General features: G+C 44.7%; 1 protein-coding gene across 1 annotated transcript in view; it reads left to right on the forward strand.

Moving 5' to 3' along the window:
• SH3TC1 (SH3 domain and tetratricopeptide repeats 1) overlaps positions 1-17,835 on the forward strand; it is a 493,452-nt gene that overhangs the window by 358,476 nt on the left and 117,141 nt on the right. Inside the window, exons 15-16 of the mRNA XM_069632025.1 lie at positions 4,477-4,599; positions 4,717-4,867. Of these exons, the coding sequence (XP_069488126.1) occupies positions 4,477-4,599; positions 4,717-4,867 (274 nt within the window). The remainder of the gene's footprint in view (positions 1-4,476; positions 4,600-4,716; positions 4,868-17,835) is intronic.

Consider the following 17,835-nt stretch of genomic DNA (forward strand, 5'->3'; position numbering starts at 1 on the left):
CTGAGCAGGAATATTGGGGTAATTCTTGTAATGAGGCCCAAAGTGTGTGGAGTGGACTAGAGCTGTGCCCCCTGCAACATTCCCTTTGAAAACCACTAGCGAGAGAAAGACTATGCACATTTTATCAGCATTATGCCCTCTCTGCTCACAGTGGCCAAATGAATACATTGGCTACCTTAATGAGGCCGGCTCATAGGCAGACCGTGTCCAAAATTAGCAAGACTAATATGTATCCCATCGATAGGATCACACCATCGGCTGGCATGATAATGATGCAGCATAGGCAGAATGACTGTGCATATCTGGAAAATGGAAAAAGCTGCACTAGTGTTCAGTATGAGTCTGCTCTATGACTATATAGAAAGAAGACTTGTGAGATCATGTGCATATATGATGGTAGAATTGCTGTGGCCAGCATGCCTGTGCCAAGTGTTACAAGATCGGTGAAGAACTGTGAATCAAGATGGTATTGGACTTTTCTACAATGGTACCTTGCATAACCCCAGCTAGAGTAGCTTTACTACAGTACATTCCTATACATAAAGGCAACAAGGAAAGCAGTGATTCCCAAAACTAAAGATTGTTCTCATGAGGGTCCAGAACATGGCACGTTTTTTAAAGTGAATTAACAAGGCCAACATACACATTTTAATTCTCAGCAGTGTCTGAAATGTACAGGGCCACAGCATTGACGCTGCTTTCAATTGATGAATGTTGTAGAATGGCTGCCCCATACTGTGTACACACATGGACTGTTTGAAGAACACCCCCAAAGAAATAATTCTCTGAATTGATTTGCCAGTCCTCAGTTATTCCCACCATCTCTCTATTTATTTCCCTGACCTGTCTGCACCTGTCTCGGCCAGGAGAGACTTACTGTAGTGCAAACCTGACCAGAGGAGTTGCTAGAGGGGGGCTGAGGGGGCTATAGCCCCAGGTCATTTGGTTGTAGCCCCGGATAGAAGCTCAGGTGTTACAACCAAAAGGCTTTGGCTAGCCCCGAATCCTGCAAGTCCCGACATTAGCGTAGCCCCGGATCTTTTCCAGACCTAGCAACACCTCTGAACCTGACTGTGAAATACTATTCTAAGCTTGTTCTTTGCACTCTTACCCGCCCTCCACCCCCGGCGTCTGTTTGAGACTGTGGACTGCCACCCTTGCTGGTTGCTGTGCCCCGTTTCTGCCGTGCTTGGAGCTCCACCCCCTGTGTTTGAGAGAAAGAGGAGGGAGGACAAACACCTGACTAGCAGCCCTTATGGTGAAGCCCGCTGGTAAGGGCGCTACTGTTTAACGTTGTTTGTTAGGCGCTGTCTTCTTACCTATGACATTGAACACAACGACTATTCAATTGATTTCAATCTGCGGTGTGTCTGCACCAAGCTCCATCGAGTTGCATTCAAAGAGCGTGGGAGTGGGAGCGGAGAGGAGAGAAGCTGAGTTTGTAGAGTAAAAGTTATTATTTGAAGCTGAAAATGAGAGCTTTTAAAAGATCATTTCCATCACACAGGCCAGTAATCTAACTGGAATGTTTGTATTTGATTGTATTGATCATTGGTTGCGTGTTGCTTACACCTTTTTGGAGTGATGTGTGTGTGTGATGCTGTTGGAGATGTATCTGTCCCATACCATAGAAACCTCCCCCTCGGAACCGTGTGCCCCCTATCCTCGAGCAGACATCGGCTCACCAAAGGCCTGATCGCAACACAGGCATCACACGTTAGGGGCCATGTACTTAGAGGGCAACTTTATCCCTGCCAGCGACATATCCATGCTCGTAAAACGCAGGTCCTTGTTATGGATGCAACATGCATGCATGCTTGCTTGCGTAGGGCATGTATAGAGCAATGGGACAGTTTCGCAGTGGAGCCAGAGGGCGACAAGATATTGGGGTACATCTTAACAGCAAGTGAAACCATGGCCTGGTAATTGTAATTGGCCAGGTGTCCTCTTTATACCACTTGGTTCAGAACCGCTCAATAGTGCCACAGCTCAATGTTCACTCTAAAGAGGAAAGGTTCTTACAGATGGGCATCACTGACAGCATCTATGCATGTTATAATGGGCTCTGATGTATAATGCCAACTGTGTCAATGAAGAAAGTAAAAAAAACACATTTCGTGATGACAACCATGTTATTTAAATGATACAAAATAAAACCACATACAATTCGCTAACTTTGTTTTTATATTACTCGCGCTTAATGTAAAAATCTTTACTTCACCACCAAATTCCAAAACATGTATAGCCTTATAGACTTTGGGAGGGCTCATTATCGCTTGAGATAATTACCCTTCCCCATCTTATGACCTTTGGCTTTGCTTCAGTCCATAACTTGGTGGTAGGTCATTATCCCATGATAAGGACCCCTTCCTCACTCTATAAGGCTACATTACATTCTTAAAAAGTTTGCTAGCTGTTGAGCTTAGGCAACCAACAAGATTTGTTGCCTGGAGAGCTACCCATAGTCCTACCATTGTTTTCAAAAGCCCTATTCTCTGGATTTTCTTCTGCCTTGTCTCTCTTCTTGCAAATGTCTGGGCTAACCAAAGAAGACAGGAAGGTTCTGTTGCCATAGCAAATAATTACTCTCATGAGTGTTGAATGATACCCTTGTATATCCGGGGTCACATTGCACTTCCCTTATAGTCTATAATGGACAGAATACATTATTAATTTGGATTTATTTTGTACTGGTTTAATCCAATTGTGGAAGTGTGCTACAAAAGTAGTGGAGCTGTGACTGGTGGGGGATGGGAGAATGCAGGAGAGAGCAGTGTGCAACATATGATTCAAGAGGTTTTGGATGGGTTAAGTTGACATCCAAGTGGGTGGAACAGGCAAAATGGCGTCCACTATGTTGTTTTTCATTAATTTCTTTCAGGTGATCAGTCAGCTGGAATATTTATATATGGTCTTTGTGAAAGCAACCGTCTCTACTTGCTGATCTTAATTCTGCTGGAACCTATATTTAATACTTACACAAACAGCAGCTGCTCGAAAAGGGGAATGCTACTAGACAGATGTGTGTTGTAATGAATGCAATTAAGTAATTTATAATAAATCTTGGACCCCAAGACTGAAAATCCTTTATCTTTACTGGTCTGACAGAGTCTTAGGGATGAATATTCTATGGTCCTGAAGTATCCGATAGAAGTGCATTATAAGTGATTGCTCACTAAGACTCCTACTAAAAAGTAGCCACAAGATGTTAAAATAAAATCCTGTGGAAATGGCCTGGATCTTTATCACCTGTAACTTCGAAGTATTTAACCTTTACCTTGAAAGCCTTTTTAAAAATCAGGGGTAGATGGGGTGTCGGAGAGATAATTTCTTACTGTCAGCAGGACTCCTCCATCTTCTGATAGTTAAGATGAAGCATCCAGGCTGAGCTGTCATGCATGCTTTGAGATTATAGTGAAACGGATTTCAGCTTGGATGCAACTGCCATATGGTGGTAAAATGGTGAAAGTGGTTATAAAAAGTAGTGGAACTGTTATCAGTGAAAAATGAAAGTAGTGCCACTCCGTTTCCGACAGCTCTTGCTCACTTTAACCTCGTGGTTAATCTGATTACAAACAATAGCAAGTATTTCTAGGCCATCGTTGTGCCGCGTCCCTTTTCAAGTCTACACTACCACTGCACTAGTAATGAAGCATGTAGAAACCTGTATCATCTTGGGGATTGCAATAAGGTGCTTCCCCTGCAGGACAGAATCACAACATGTTTGGTATGGTGAAGACGTTGTGCATGCGTAGAGCAGTTTGCATCTAGTATCACACTGTGGAGAGATATTGGAGCAGTGCAGTTAATTTGCCTTTGGGCCTATCAGTGTTAAGGAAAAAAGAAAGCAATATCTGGGAAGCAGTGACCGAAATGTAGGATACTTTGCTGCAGCAAAGGGTTCAATGCGAGATGGCCGGTATTACAAATGTGAATGACATGTACTGTTCCACTAGAAATATTTAGCTTGTTTTTCCCGAGGGCCTTATATCACCACTTTGTGTCCAAATCTCTGCCATGTTGTGTACTTAATCCTGGCATTCATTCTTTCTTTAATAAACACCCTATATTTGATATTCCATATCAATATTCGTATCATATTTTTCTAATCCCATATTTTTGTCCTATCCTATTCTTTTTTCAAGTATTGGAGTGAACTGGATATGTTCTGTTGTGTGTTGCAGCATCAAGGTTAGAAGAACATCTTCAAATTAATGTCTGATGTGAGTGCTTAACTTGCTGAGCTATGTGTCACATGGATCACAAGATCTACTATATATCAAAAGAAAAATACATTTTTATAGTTATCTATGTGTATACTTGATCGATTTTATTGCAATTATGCAAGAAAATATATTTTGATGTTGATGATTCATAATAATCCTCTTGTGGTCTACAGCTGTTTACCACACCACCGCAATGGACTATGTCCATATAAATAAATTCTAACCCATGCAGATTTCTTTCTTCTGTTAGGTAGCTCTGGAGGCTGCCCTTTGCACAGGAGACCCAAACTTGGCAATGGAGTTGTTTGAATGCGCAGGAGACATTTATGCCAATGGAACCAGGGAGCGAGAGAAGGCTCTTCCCTTCTATAGGGTGCGTCATGTACAATATTTTTATATGCTTGTCTAACCGGTAACCTTCCTTCGTGATGCAGTTCTTTCTGTATATCCCTTTTTTTATATGATTTTTAAATGTATTTCATTATTTCAGGACAGGGCTCTTCCTCTCGCTGTAAAAATTGGTAATGAGAGAGCAGAACTTAAACTTTGCAACAAACTAGTGGAATTGTTAATAAATCTAAAGGCCTATGAAGAGGCCCTGGACTATGCAAAAGTGTCCCTCGCTCTGAGTGTGACTATGGGTAAGCAATACATTTTGTCTGTTTGCGTTATACTGATAATGAAGAGATCTCCAAAAAATAACCTTCTGTAATTTGATGCTTGTGTATGAGCACCATCTTCCCCTCCCTTCCTCCAGTGTAAACTCTTTAATTCCAAAAGCATGTGGTCTGGCTTCCTCAGCTCTTTTTAAAAGATCGTCCATCAACTTTCTCAAAGTTATACTTGGGAGTGATTTAAGCTAGGTTTGCTGACATTCAGGTAGCCAGTGAAGCTAGTTGCACTCTGGTGTGAAATGGGTTCTTTAGCCATTTGGTTGCAGAATAAAGATTTTCCATAATAACTTACTAAAAAGTCTTAATTCTATTAAAGACACAGAGGCGAGCATTATGCTTCTCTTTCTTTATTTTAACAGGTAAAGAAAGCTCAGCAGCAAGACATGTTTAGTGCACCTGAGTGGAATAGGTAATATGCATAGGAAAAAGGTGCACGAAATATATATCAACACATACAACAAACAGTATTAACAGATCATAATATGTCCTGAGGAAAACAAGAAACTCCATTTCCCAGAAGACTTCCTTAGAGTTCCTCCAGATGTCACCAACATGTGACCTTAATCCTCCATTAGGTAGCTGGATCCCCTTATAAACAGTCCTGAACATGATGCAACTTCCTCTTTCGAAGCTGCGAACTTGGCTGTCCATAGTAGAATTGTAAGTATAGCCATCGAATAGAAGAAGATTGGGTCAAACTGCGGATCAGACGGACTTGTCTGCTTGCGCTGTCAAGAGAGGGATAAAGAACTAAAATTACTTTGTGTATATTACAACCCTAGTTCCCTTAGCGGGGTGGGAGAGAAAATTCATTGAGTTATTCGGAAGAACATATATAAATTCCATACTATCAACCATTTTAGTAATGTATATGATAATTATCAAGCGTGATGCATGCTTTATTTTTCTCGCCGGGTGGGATAATGCTCGCCTCCGCTTCTTTAATAGAATTAAGACTTTCTAGTAAGTTGTTATGGAAAATCTGTATTCTATGTCAAGACCAGAGGCTTACATTATGCTCGTTTAAAGCTTACTTACCACAATGGATGCCGGCTGTTCTACTGGCTTCAGGTAGAATTGCTTAAATATAGATTTGCCTGCGAGTCCGCCATCCTCATGATATCTTCCAGGCAGACGCCGACCTGAAAGGCCTTGGAAGCCATGGCTCCTCTCACGGAGTGGGCTCCGAAGTGCAGCGTATCTATTCCTGCTTGTGTCATAGTCCACCGCATCCAGCGTGCTAAGGTTGGAGCGGAAACTGCTTTATGGGGTTTGCGCAGGGCTATCAATAACTGCCCATTAGGAGAAGTCCTAAGAGGAGCGGTAACTTCTTCGTAAACCTTCAGGCATCTGGCTAAGTAGAGCTTGGGCTGGTCCCTGAAAGCGGGATAAGAAATCACCCTTGAGTTGCATTTCGTCCTCCTTTGAATATGGAGCACGATGCCGTCAGGGGAAAAGGTCCTGCCCGCCAGGTCGAGGGCTCTGACTTCAGAAACCCTCCTGCAGGAAACAAGGCAGAGCAGTGTATTGTTTGCTGGATAAAGCAGTGCTGGATAACTCTTCATTATGTGGCTATGACAGGAAAAGATTTAGCACTTTGTTAACGTCCCAAAGCTTGTCATAGCGGGACGGAAGCGGGACTGTAAGTCTGACACTCTTGAGCAATCTGCAAACAAGGTGGTGCTCTCCTCCTGGGATCCCATGGACGAGGTTGTGACCTGCTGAAATAGCTGAGCGGTAGGCGTTAACTGTCCTGTAGACGAGACCTCTTTCAACTAGAGATGCTAGGAAATTTAGAATTTCCTCTATAGGTGCGGAAACTGGATGTAATCCTTTGTCTCGGCACCAGGCCCTCCAGGTGCTCCAAGATTTGGTGTACCTTTTGAGGGTGGCGGGGCCCAGCTCTCCTTAATGAGGCTGACCGCCATGCGTGACATGCTGGGAACTCGCCATATTGACCTGAAATGCTCCAGGCTGCTAAGATCAGGGATCCGCTGAGGAGAAGGGGGTGACGCTGCCCTGATGGATCCAGTAGGAGATCCGGAAACCGGGGTAGGAGGATTAGAAAATCCGAAGAAAGTTCCAGAAGAATTGGATACAAGGTCTGAGAAGTCCAGACCGTGGCTATGAGGACCAATTCCGCTTGAACCTGACAGGCCTTTAACAGCGTCCTCGCAATCATGTTTAAAGGAGGAAAGGCATAGTGTACGCCCTCGTCCAATGTTGCAGGAATGCATCCGTCGCAGTCGCTGCCGGATCTGGTTTCCAGCTGAAAAACACTGGTAACTGAGTGTTGAGATGTGAGGCAAAAAGGTGGAGACGGAGGAAGGAGTTTCTGTTGAACTTCCAGGTGCTGTAATCGACTGTGTGGCAGGAGTACCAATCCGCTACCATGTTTGTGAGGCCTGGGATATACTCCGCTGTGACCGAAATTGGTGTTCTCGACAGAAATGCCAAAAATCTTTGGCCAGTTCTGCTGGTGATTTGGTGCCACCCAGATGATTGATGTATCTTACTGCTGTGACAAATGTTGTCCATCTTCATCAAGATACAACAACTCGCTCTGCCTCTGGCGAAAGAGCGCACTGCGAAAGAGCCCATGAGGAGCTATAGGCAGTTTATATGCATCTGCAGTTCCTGTGGCGACCAGGTTCCTCCTGTGGCCACTGGGCCGCATCTCGCTCCCCAACCGGAGCAACTGGCATCTGACTCGATTACTATATCTGAAGCAGAACCGAAGATGGCTCGGCCGTTCCAGACTTCCATGTGTGTGAGCCACCAGTTGAGCTCTGTCCTCGCTTCTGGTGAGAGCGTTAGACGCTGGGAGTAAGAGAGGCTGCGTCTTAAATGTTGGCCCTTTAGCCTTCGCAATTCCCGGTAGTGGAGAGGCCCGGGAAATATAGCTTGGATGGAAGAGGATAGAAGACCTATTAATCTCGCTAGCTCTTGAAGAGATATGTGATCCTTTTGTAGCAGTCTACGAATCTCCCGTCGGGTGGAGTGTATTTTGGCTGTCGGGAGACAGAGCTGAGCAATTTGGGTGTCTACTACAAATCTGAGAAACTCTAGGTTCCTGGATGAGCGAAGGATTGATTTCTCCCAATTTATGAGGAATCTGAGACTGTGTAGCAGGTCTATGGCCAGTCTGGTCTGTTGTTCTACCAGAGCTTGGAATTGGGCCATGAAAATAATGTCCAGGTACACTATCAGCCTGACGCCTTGTTCTCTTAAATGAGCCACTACGGGCCTCAAAAGCTTGGTGAAAGCCCAAGTTGCTGAGGAGAGTACGAATGGTAAACTCGTGAAGTCCCAGTCTCGGTGTTTCCAGGAGAACCTCAGATAGCTTGCATGGTCCTGATGTATAGGCACCGCGAGGTACGCATCTTTCAGATATAAACGCATAAGCCAGTCGTTTGGTCTCAGGATATCCCTGAGCATATGACTTTCTTCCATTTTGAAATGACGATAAACAATGAAGTCGTTGAGAGCCCTTAGGTTTATCACTGGGTGTACTTTCTGTTTTCTGCGTACTAGAAATATGGGGCTGAAGAAACCGCCTTGGCTCGAGCAGGGGCGAATCGCTTGCTTCGAGGCTAAGCTGTGTATTTCCCTGTCTAGCACTTCCTCATCTGCTTTGGACATTGTAATAGGGGCACAATGGCATCTTTGAAAGGGTTGCGCAACGAATTCTAGGCGCAGACCGCGAACTGTGTCTCTTACCCATGCACCCCCTGATAAGGAATCCCATGCATGCGCAAAAAGAGGTAGCCTCCCTCCTATAGGCGCTTGGGGCACTGGCGCTGCTATAAGCACACTGACCTGTGGTTTGTTGCTGGGCTGGGTATCTAGCGGCTCTTCTCCAACCGCAACCTCTTCCTCGCCCTCTTGAAGGGAAGAAGGTATCTGAGCGATCCTGCCAGGCGTTGTGAATTCTGGAAGAGAAAAATCTTTTGATGGAGGCCTGAGGCTTATCTAGAGCTGTAAAAGTGCCCACAAATGTTGACATTTCCTTCATAAAGATATTGCCAAAGAGCAGACCTTGGGCCGCTGCACTGGACTCAGTATCCACTAATTCACTTAGCTTTGCGTCGATTTTATAGAGGATGCCTTTGCTTCGTTCCGCTGATATGGCACAGCTGGCATTACCCAGCAAACAGATGGCTCTTTGGGCCCAGCCTGAGAGAATTACTGGATCGATGGGGTCGCCTGTATCTATGGCTGCTTCAGCTAGGTCCATAACTTTCACCAGAGGACCAGTAACATCTAATACTCTTTCCTGTCAGGATCCTTTTCGTGGATCTTTCACATTCTTTCCTAAGAAAGTAATCATTTTAGAGTCTAACTCCGGAGTCAGGGCCACCTAGCCCGGAATTTCCAGACGCGGGCATTCTGCCTTGAGTCTCGCTCTAACCTCCTTGTCTAGAGGTTTTCGCAGCCTGGCCTTGATGTAATCTGTTGTTCTTGAAGATGGTTCCCAGTCGGTAGATCTGGGATGTATTAAATCTTTGGGTGTAAACATCCCCTTAGATGGAGAATGTTCCCGGGTTGGCTTCTTGGGGATGGGGGCTGCCGCAATCCCTGAAGTTTTGGGTTGTGACCCCATTGTCTGCACGTCTTCATCTGAAGAGTTGGGAGATTGATTGCTAATATCATATCCCTCTTGATCAGTGCCCTGTTGGTATCCCTCCGGGCTTGAGGGTCTAGTACCTCTGTTTTCTTCCCCAGGGTAAAAGGTTCCATCGGGGGAAGGGGTTTCCTTCCTGTCCAAAAAGGCCTTTTTCAGCCTGGAGAAGGCATCTGATAGGGCAGCAGTGGCTGGTTCTGGCTGGCTCAGGGGGGCCGGAGACTTTCTACTCAAGCGAGCCGGAATACATCCCCCATCTGAAAGGTGCTTTCTTTTTTGTGTCTTTTTTCTTGGCAGGGAGGTCTCTTGTAGGTGCTCCTCCAGGCTGTCCAGGCGCTGCTGAATAGGCAGGAGAATTTCTGATACAGCTCTTTTGATACTGGTTTCAACTGAAGTTCCCAGCACTTTCAAAGCTGTCTGCCTTTGCCACTTCATCTATTTGATAAGTATCCTCCTCAAACTCAGACTAATCCTGGCTTTCATGAGGGGAGTACTGGGCTGCCATTCTTATTCTTATATTGCACCTTTCTTACCTCCCTTTCTCTTTTTGTTTTTAAAAAAAATATCTTATTATTATTATTTTTTAATTTTCTGTGGGCTCAGAATGCCTTCTCTCATGCCCACTGTACAGATATAATGAGCTTCAATGAGGTCCTCAGCTCAATAATGGTTATATCTGTTTTTTTAAAATAAATATTCAGAAAGAATAGTAGATGAGTATGCAGCTTCTGATGCCCGCGATTGCAAAATTCGCTCTGAACACATAACGGAAATGCGCCGTGAGCGCCAGAAAGCTGAGTAAACGACCTGAAGGAGCAGCTTAGTCAACGCTGCTTCCCCCGAGGCTCCGGAGACTTGTACTGGGCGGGGAAGCAGACGATTGCCATACGCGAGGGTTCGCAGAAGCGGACACCCACATTGAAAGCCTACGCGGTGATAAGAATGCGAAACAAAATGTTTCTAATGCACTGTTCTCCAAAGCGAGCAGGAAGCAGCTGGCGTCGGAGAGGGAGAGAGACCACGGAAGCCGAGAGGACGTGTAATGCGTACCTCAGGTAAACAAAGACAACAATTCAAATATTAAAAACACGCGGGCGTGCTGTCATCAGTTTGTAAAGTAATTAAAAGACAATTAATACAATATAGAACAGAATATACAAATATATAGACTATAAATACAGTCTTAGAGCATGATGCACTTATCTCTTGCTGTGAGCAGCAAAGAAAGAGGAAGTTGCATCATGTTCAGGACTGTTGGGGATCTGGCTAAATATTGGAGAATTAAGATCACATGTTGGTGACCTCTGGAGGAACTCTAAGGAAGTCTTCTGGGAAATTGAGTATCTTGTTTTCCTCAGAGACTTGGACATATTATGATGTGTTACTACTGTTTGTTGTATGTTTTGTTATATATTTCATGCACCTTTTTCCTATGCATATTACCTATTGCACTCAGGTGCACTAAAAATATCTTGCTGCTGAGCTTTTTTTACCTGTTAAAATAAAGAAAGAGAAGCATAATGTGAGCCTCCGGTCTTGATATAGAATTTGTATCAATAGACTAAGTACGTCTAGGTAGATCAAGTCTTTGTGGCGGTGCAGAGAGGATATTGATCAAGAAAGTAGTGTAATCTTTGTAATAGTCTCAGAATAACAGGGACTAGGTAGCATTATGTATATGGTGAATAAAATCTGTACAGAAACACATTCCACATGAACATAGCAACTTGGTCAGAGGTTGTATGTAAAGATTAATTAGTATCAGAGACAATGCCAATCTCTGTGGGTCGGTCACCACATAAGTGTTCTTTGGCTGGGATTTAAACCCCTTCTAGAGCCATAGTTTGGGAACAATAAGACAGTGACAATCCATTTAAATTGAATATGCTGAGATTTCATTGATGAGAGAACAGCAATCGAAATTGTACATTCAAATGTTGGGTAAAGTCTTGTCTTAGACCTCAGCACTGGCTCCTCTATAGAGTCACAGGAGAGCTAGAGGTTCACCCTTGCCTCTAGGTCCCAATTCATATCATAGATGGGGCAAATCTGTGGGAGAAAGAGTGTAAAAAGGAGAGAGAGGCAGAGAGAGTGTTGGATGGTAGAAGGGAGATGGGGTAGTTCTAGAAGGGCAGAGAAAGTAGTAGGTGGAGAAAGGTGGCAATAGAGATAGGAGGTCAGGGAGTGCATGAAGACCGGAAGGACAGAGGTGGGAGAAGAAAGGGTAGAAGGTGGCAGAGTAGAAAGGGGAAGATTGAAGGGAGTGGGAGGCAAAAGGAGAAAGACAAAAAGAGGGAGAAGGGCGAAGGGTTGCAGAGATTAAAGAGATCAAGGAGAGTACGAGGGAGTGAGCGGTAGATAGAGACTGGATGAGTGCTTGAAAAACTGGCACTATATTGAATTCTTAAGACCACCGCTGGGGTAATACTATGATAGGGTATTTTTAGAAAGTCCCCAGAAGGAGTCAGATCATGCCTTGGGTTACCAATCACTAGTACACATTCTGAACTTGGGCTACAGGGAAGCCTGGGATAGGGTAGAGTGTGCCCATTGGATACGTAGGTACCAGACAGAACAGCCCTTTAGATGCTTAACCATGCAGTTTCAAACTCTGCATAACACAAACATAAGATACTTGTTAAGGACAACCCTTGAACTATCTGTCAGACTTGTGGATTTGTTAAGGCCATCTGTGATATATAGCTGGAGCCACCAGCCCTAGAACTTGGCTTATCTTAACAGGGGTCATGCCTCAGATTCATTTAGCACTGTTGGACACCAGGGGCTATCAGGCTGCACCTAGTGTCTATGAGGAGTAACTTGGTGGACTGGTCTTCTACCCCTCTGGTTGTAGTCAGAATCCTCTCCAGCACATTATGATTGTTAATTGGACTGATGGTTTGGATGCTTACTCCTTTACCCCAACTTTTCCTTCTTCCACTTCTCTTGCTTTTTTAACACTTCTCTTTTCCTCCTCTCCTTTCTCTTCCATCATCTACTTCTTTCTTCATTGCTCTATACTTCTCCCCCTCCACTTTCCTTTTCCTTTCCGCCACTTAATGCTCCAATGTGCTATTTCTCTCCTTGCCACATCCTTGCCAGTCTTTCATGCTCCTCTTTCCCTCTCCCAATTGGCTTTGCCTCTTTTTCTTCCCCAGCTCTCTGTTTCCCCCTCTCACTAAAGCACCCCCACACTTGTTCCACTTATCTCCACCTTCTTTGCTCACCTTTCTCTTGTCTCTACCTCCCCAGCCATGTGTCTTTCCCTTTTACCTATTCAACTCACTCCCTTTCTCCTCTTCTGCTCCTTTCTCTCTCCTCTCTATCTCTTCCAGCTCATCCTCTTTTCTCTAACGCCTCTGCTTCTCTCTCTTGCTTGTGCTCCACCTCCTTGCCACACCCAATGATATACTCTGAACCTATCATTCTGTACCACAACTCCAAACGCAGAAGCTGTCAGTGAAATCTCTCTCTTCCTGTACTACCCTCCCCTGAATAGAAATGCAGTCCTTAATATGGGGTTAGGCAACACCTGTGGGAAATTCGAGAGGAACTTTTTGCCCCTTATTTTATTCAGATTGAAAGACTATATAATCAACCTAGCAACAAAGCTATAGAGGTGAATGGGTGCACTATATGACAGCAACATTGGTTGCCATACAGAAGCATATATTCAACATACCATGTCAACTGCCAGATTAAAAAATACACATTAATCAAGTTAACCTCTCCTATGGTTATTCAATATCAGAATCAATCTACATCCACATACTCGTGCAGCATACAAAGCATACAACGCACACAAAAAATACTGGACATACAGCACACATGCAATTCACTCATATGTCACCTCTACCGCTATACCCTACCCATCTAAGATCAGATTGGCAGGCAGGTTGTTGGAAGGTCTCACAGGAAGGAAAGACTACACAATCCTTTCTTCACTCATATAGCTCATCGAATAATGCCCATGTTTAGAAATAAAGATCCTCCCTAGCCTGTTTCTCATGCATCACTCCCTCAAACGCAGATAGAATAAGGAGATCAGTAATCCAGCTATTTACTTGTGTTTTTTCCTAGTTTTCCAAACGTTCCTGATCTCTTTTTTTAGCTAAACCACGTCCTTATTTATTTTTAAACAACTTTTTATTAAAGTTTTAAACACCAGTGGGTTCACTAGAAACATCAGCAAACTGCACCATTCCAATATCAGCAAATGGGTCCCTCAGCCCCACACCCCCTCTTTCGTCCACCTACACCCAATCCCTCCCGCAGTCAATATTTTCCACTGTTCAGGGTCCACTGCCCCTTACCCTTACTATCTGGCCCCCCTCTCTCATTCCCATCTTCCCCAAATATTGTTGTATTTCCGTAAGCAGCCTCTCTTCTTGTACACTACCTAGTCCCACCTCTTTACCACATCCGTTCCTGATCTCCATGCTGCAATCGTCAAGGGGTCTGGGCTCCCCCACTTCTCGGCTATTGTCCTTTTTTGCCAAAATGCATGAAATGTTTTGAAAGCTTCTGTCATGTCTCCTCACCCCATTCCTCCTCACCCCATGTCCCAAGTATTGCTCCCCATGGCTGTAGGTCTATTGATCTATCCCAGGCCTCTTCAACCTCCTGTTCCGCCTTTCCCCAGTATCTCTGCAACTTCAGGCAGTGCCATATCTTTTTTTGTTTTTATTGTTCATGGTTTATTACAAACCTTATACACCATAAGAAGAAAAAGAACAAAATGAAAGAATAATACATATAAGTCGTAAACAAATTCATGACCTTAGAACACATGTCAAGTTAATCAGTAAAATTTACATTTGCATTTTTCCCCACAGTTACTGTTTTTTAAAACCACCTTTATTTTTCAAGTTAAAAACAGTTTAGTTGATGTTCACTTTTTTGAAAAGTAGAACATAACAAATCAAAAGAGCATTAGAGCTACCCTGCAAGATGTATTGCCAGAAACTATCACTGTTTAAAGACACAATTTCGTACACAAGATAACTAAAAAATACCTCCATCATTTCCTGCAATGCTGAGCATAAAATCATTACGTGTTTTAGTGTTTCCCGTGTTTTACCACAAAAATGGCATATTGCATTTTCCTGTTGGCCGCTGGTGAATAACACGTCCCCAGTTTGTATCAAATTAAACTGTACTCTCATTGTTTTAGGTACTTCATTAAGAATACCCCTTTTTTTTTATTTCAACGCTTATTTTTTATACAACTTGTTTACTCCTCTCCTCACAAGTCCAGATCCAGTCTTGGTCCAGTATTTTTTGTTTTTCAACTGAGTAGGATTAGTCAACAGAAGCTTGAGAGGCACCTTGTATTTTTCCAAGATTTTCTGATATTTCTTTTTAAAGGAACAAAAAGGCCCGCCCCGTGAGCTTTCCATCTGCCCTCCAATTAATGCATAAAACATATTACATTTGCTTACCAACAGTTTCTGGTCTAACAACAGAATCTTCAGTTGCACCAAGTAGACAAATTAATTCAAGCATAATTCAAAACTGAGCATGTTTATGAGCACACGCGATGGCAAAGACTGTGCAAACCCTCCAATTTTTTAAGCTCCATTCTTTCATGGGTACACATGACTTTCAGTCCATACAGTAATGAGGGAACGACTTTACACGTGAGAAATTGCACCGAGGGCTGTAAGGTGATGCAACAGTATTCTTTTTGAATGTAGAGTAATTGGCCCGCGTATTGTCTACCTTTATGCAATCTTCCCACTATTGTACTCCATAGGCCTAGTTAACCCAAAACCTAAATATTTGATCGATAAGTCCACAGGTAGACTGGATGAGCCCATTTCCCACTTGTAGTGCACTGGTTTATGCTTCCTTCCTTTGCAACACAGGATGCTAAATTTATTCGGGTTCACCAGCAAGCTGTTTGCTTTTACATATTTTTCAAAGCAATTCAGGAGTCTCTGCAGGCATCTTAGAGTCTTATCTAGGAGCACGAGGTCGTCCGCATAGGCCACCCAATAACAATGTTCCCCCGTTTACCCTCGGAGAAACAAATGAGACCTCTTCCAGAAACTCCCCCAGGTCCTACAAGTATACATTAAACAGGCAGGGGGCCAATACACACCATGGTCTGTTTTTATGAAGTTAAAGACCTGTCTGTTTGTGTTTAGTCTCACCTTTACCGCTGTATTACTGTGCAAGTGAATCAGGATTTCCATGATCTGCGTAGGAAGGCCCCATCTCACGAGTTTTGACCAGAGCCTTATTCTATCCACTTTGGCAAATGCAAGGCTCAGGTCAACACTCGCCACGTATAAGGGGCCCTGCCCCTCAACACTTGCCTGGTGGATTAAGGACTGAATAAACAGACAACTGGCATCCATTCCAGTGGCCCTCCTGAAGCCTGTCTGGAACATAGATAATCGCCCTATTGAGCTACTCCAGTCCTCTATATTTAGCAGAACACACCTCGCGATGATTATGCTCTCCACTTCCAATAATGCAATTGGCTGGTAGCTCGAGGGCTCAAAACGACTCCCTTTCTTAAAGATGGGGACTATTATCAAGGTATGCCACCAGGATAGGAAGGTTTTGTTTACTACATTCCGAAATAAGATATGCAGCATCAAGGCCCAGGCTTCAGCGTCCTGTTTCAATACCAGATTACACAAACTGTTAGGACAAGGGGCACAAGAATTCGACCCAGATTTTATAATTGTACATAGATGGTCAATAGAGATATCTACATTGCAAGGTTCATTACTGGGTATGTTCAGGATTTGCAAGTTCTCTTTTTTATAGAGATCCGGAAATTATTCCATCAATACCTTTTCGGGGACAGGACTTATCTCCAGATCAGCCTTACTATTTTTATTAATGACGTTCCAAAATGTTTTGCTGGTTTTCTGTAGCACTGCCCCTAGCATAAATTCCCAGTCTCTTTGGAGCAATAGGTACCTGTTGCTTTTAACCCAGTTTTTGTAGTTTTGTTTTTCTTTTCTAATGAAGCCATTTTTGTCTTTTTCACTTCAAACCCCAGTTGTATTTCTCGCATTTCCTTTTTTCTTAACTGGACCTCCCTAGAATAAGTTTTGAGGGGATTGGGTCCTCCGACGTATTCCATATCTATGACATGTAATCACCACAGCTGTGCTGCTTCGGAAACTTTTTTCGGCGTCTGCGTCCTGCGTCGATGACGTCGATGCGCCGTCGTCGAGGACCTCCTCCGACGTCCGAAGTCATCCGATGTGATAAGTAGGACGCACAACGCCCGTAGCCTCAGTTCCGTTTTTTCCGCGAACGTGTTGCTTCGTGATTCTCGGTTCACGCCTCGACTCTTTAGAGTTCTGTTCTTCTCGGTTCTTCGAACCTGTTCGTTTTGTGAAAATCCTTCGTGTGAAGATGTCTTCTACTTCGTCTTCGACCCCGCGTCCGGGTTTCAAGAAGTGCGGGGAGTGTGGGTCCAAGATGTCGGTGATGGACTCGCACAACGCCTGCCTCTGGTGCCTCGGGGAGGCCCACGACACGGATGACTGTATCGACTGCCAGTCGCTCACGTCCAAAGCCTTACGCGAACGTAAGAAGAAGTTGTCGGTAGGTCGGGTGTCCAAGCCCAGGAAGTCGAAGTCTGCTGGGCTTTCGACGGATGATTCGAGGGGTGACTCTTCGCGCCATCGTCGGAAGTCTCGTGGGTCTCCTTCTAGGAGTCGGTCTCGCCACTCCTCAGCCTCTTCGAGGTATTCTCGGAAGCGCCGACACCGGTCGTCTTCCAGGTCCTCTTCGGAGGACTCTGCCCGGCACGTCGCTTACCCCACCAGCCGTGCGACGCCGGAGGAATGGGCTTCCTTCGGGAAGAAAATGCTGGCGATTCTTGAGTTGCAGGGTACTAAGCCGTCCGCGCCCCCGAGTGGGGTCGGTCGTGAGAGGTCGAGAGACACCGCTCGCAAGAGTGGTCGGCACGAGTCACGGGACAGGTCCCGTTCGGACAAGGAGACTCGTTCTCGACGTACCCGTTCCAGGTCCTGGTCCTTGACGCGTTCGAGACCGTGTGCACCTGTGAGGTCTTCGAGGAAGACATCGACGTCTGAGGCGTCGAGGGCGTCGACTGGCTTTCTCGAGGATCCGGCTCAGAGGAAGTCGTCGAAGCCGTAGACGCTCAGGTCGTCGAGGGACACGCTCGGGGCTCCAGCCTCGAGGGCTGTGTCGACGCCGCCGATGCTGGAGGCGCTGCATCTGACGTCGACGCCGATTTCCTCGACGCCGATCCTCTCGGCGCCGATGCCGGTTCTCTCGACGCTGGCGCCGATTCGCTCGACGCCATCGACGCCTTTTG

Source organism: Ambystoma mexicanum, chromosome 6q (genome assembly GCF_040938575.1).
Source record: "Ambystoma mexicanum isolate Mex_15411 chromosome 6q, UKY_AmexF1_1, whole genome shotgun sequence".
Classification (NCBI taxonomy): Eukaryota; Metazoa; Chordata; class Amphibia; order Caudata; family Ambystomatidae; genus Ambystoma; species Ambystoma mexicanum.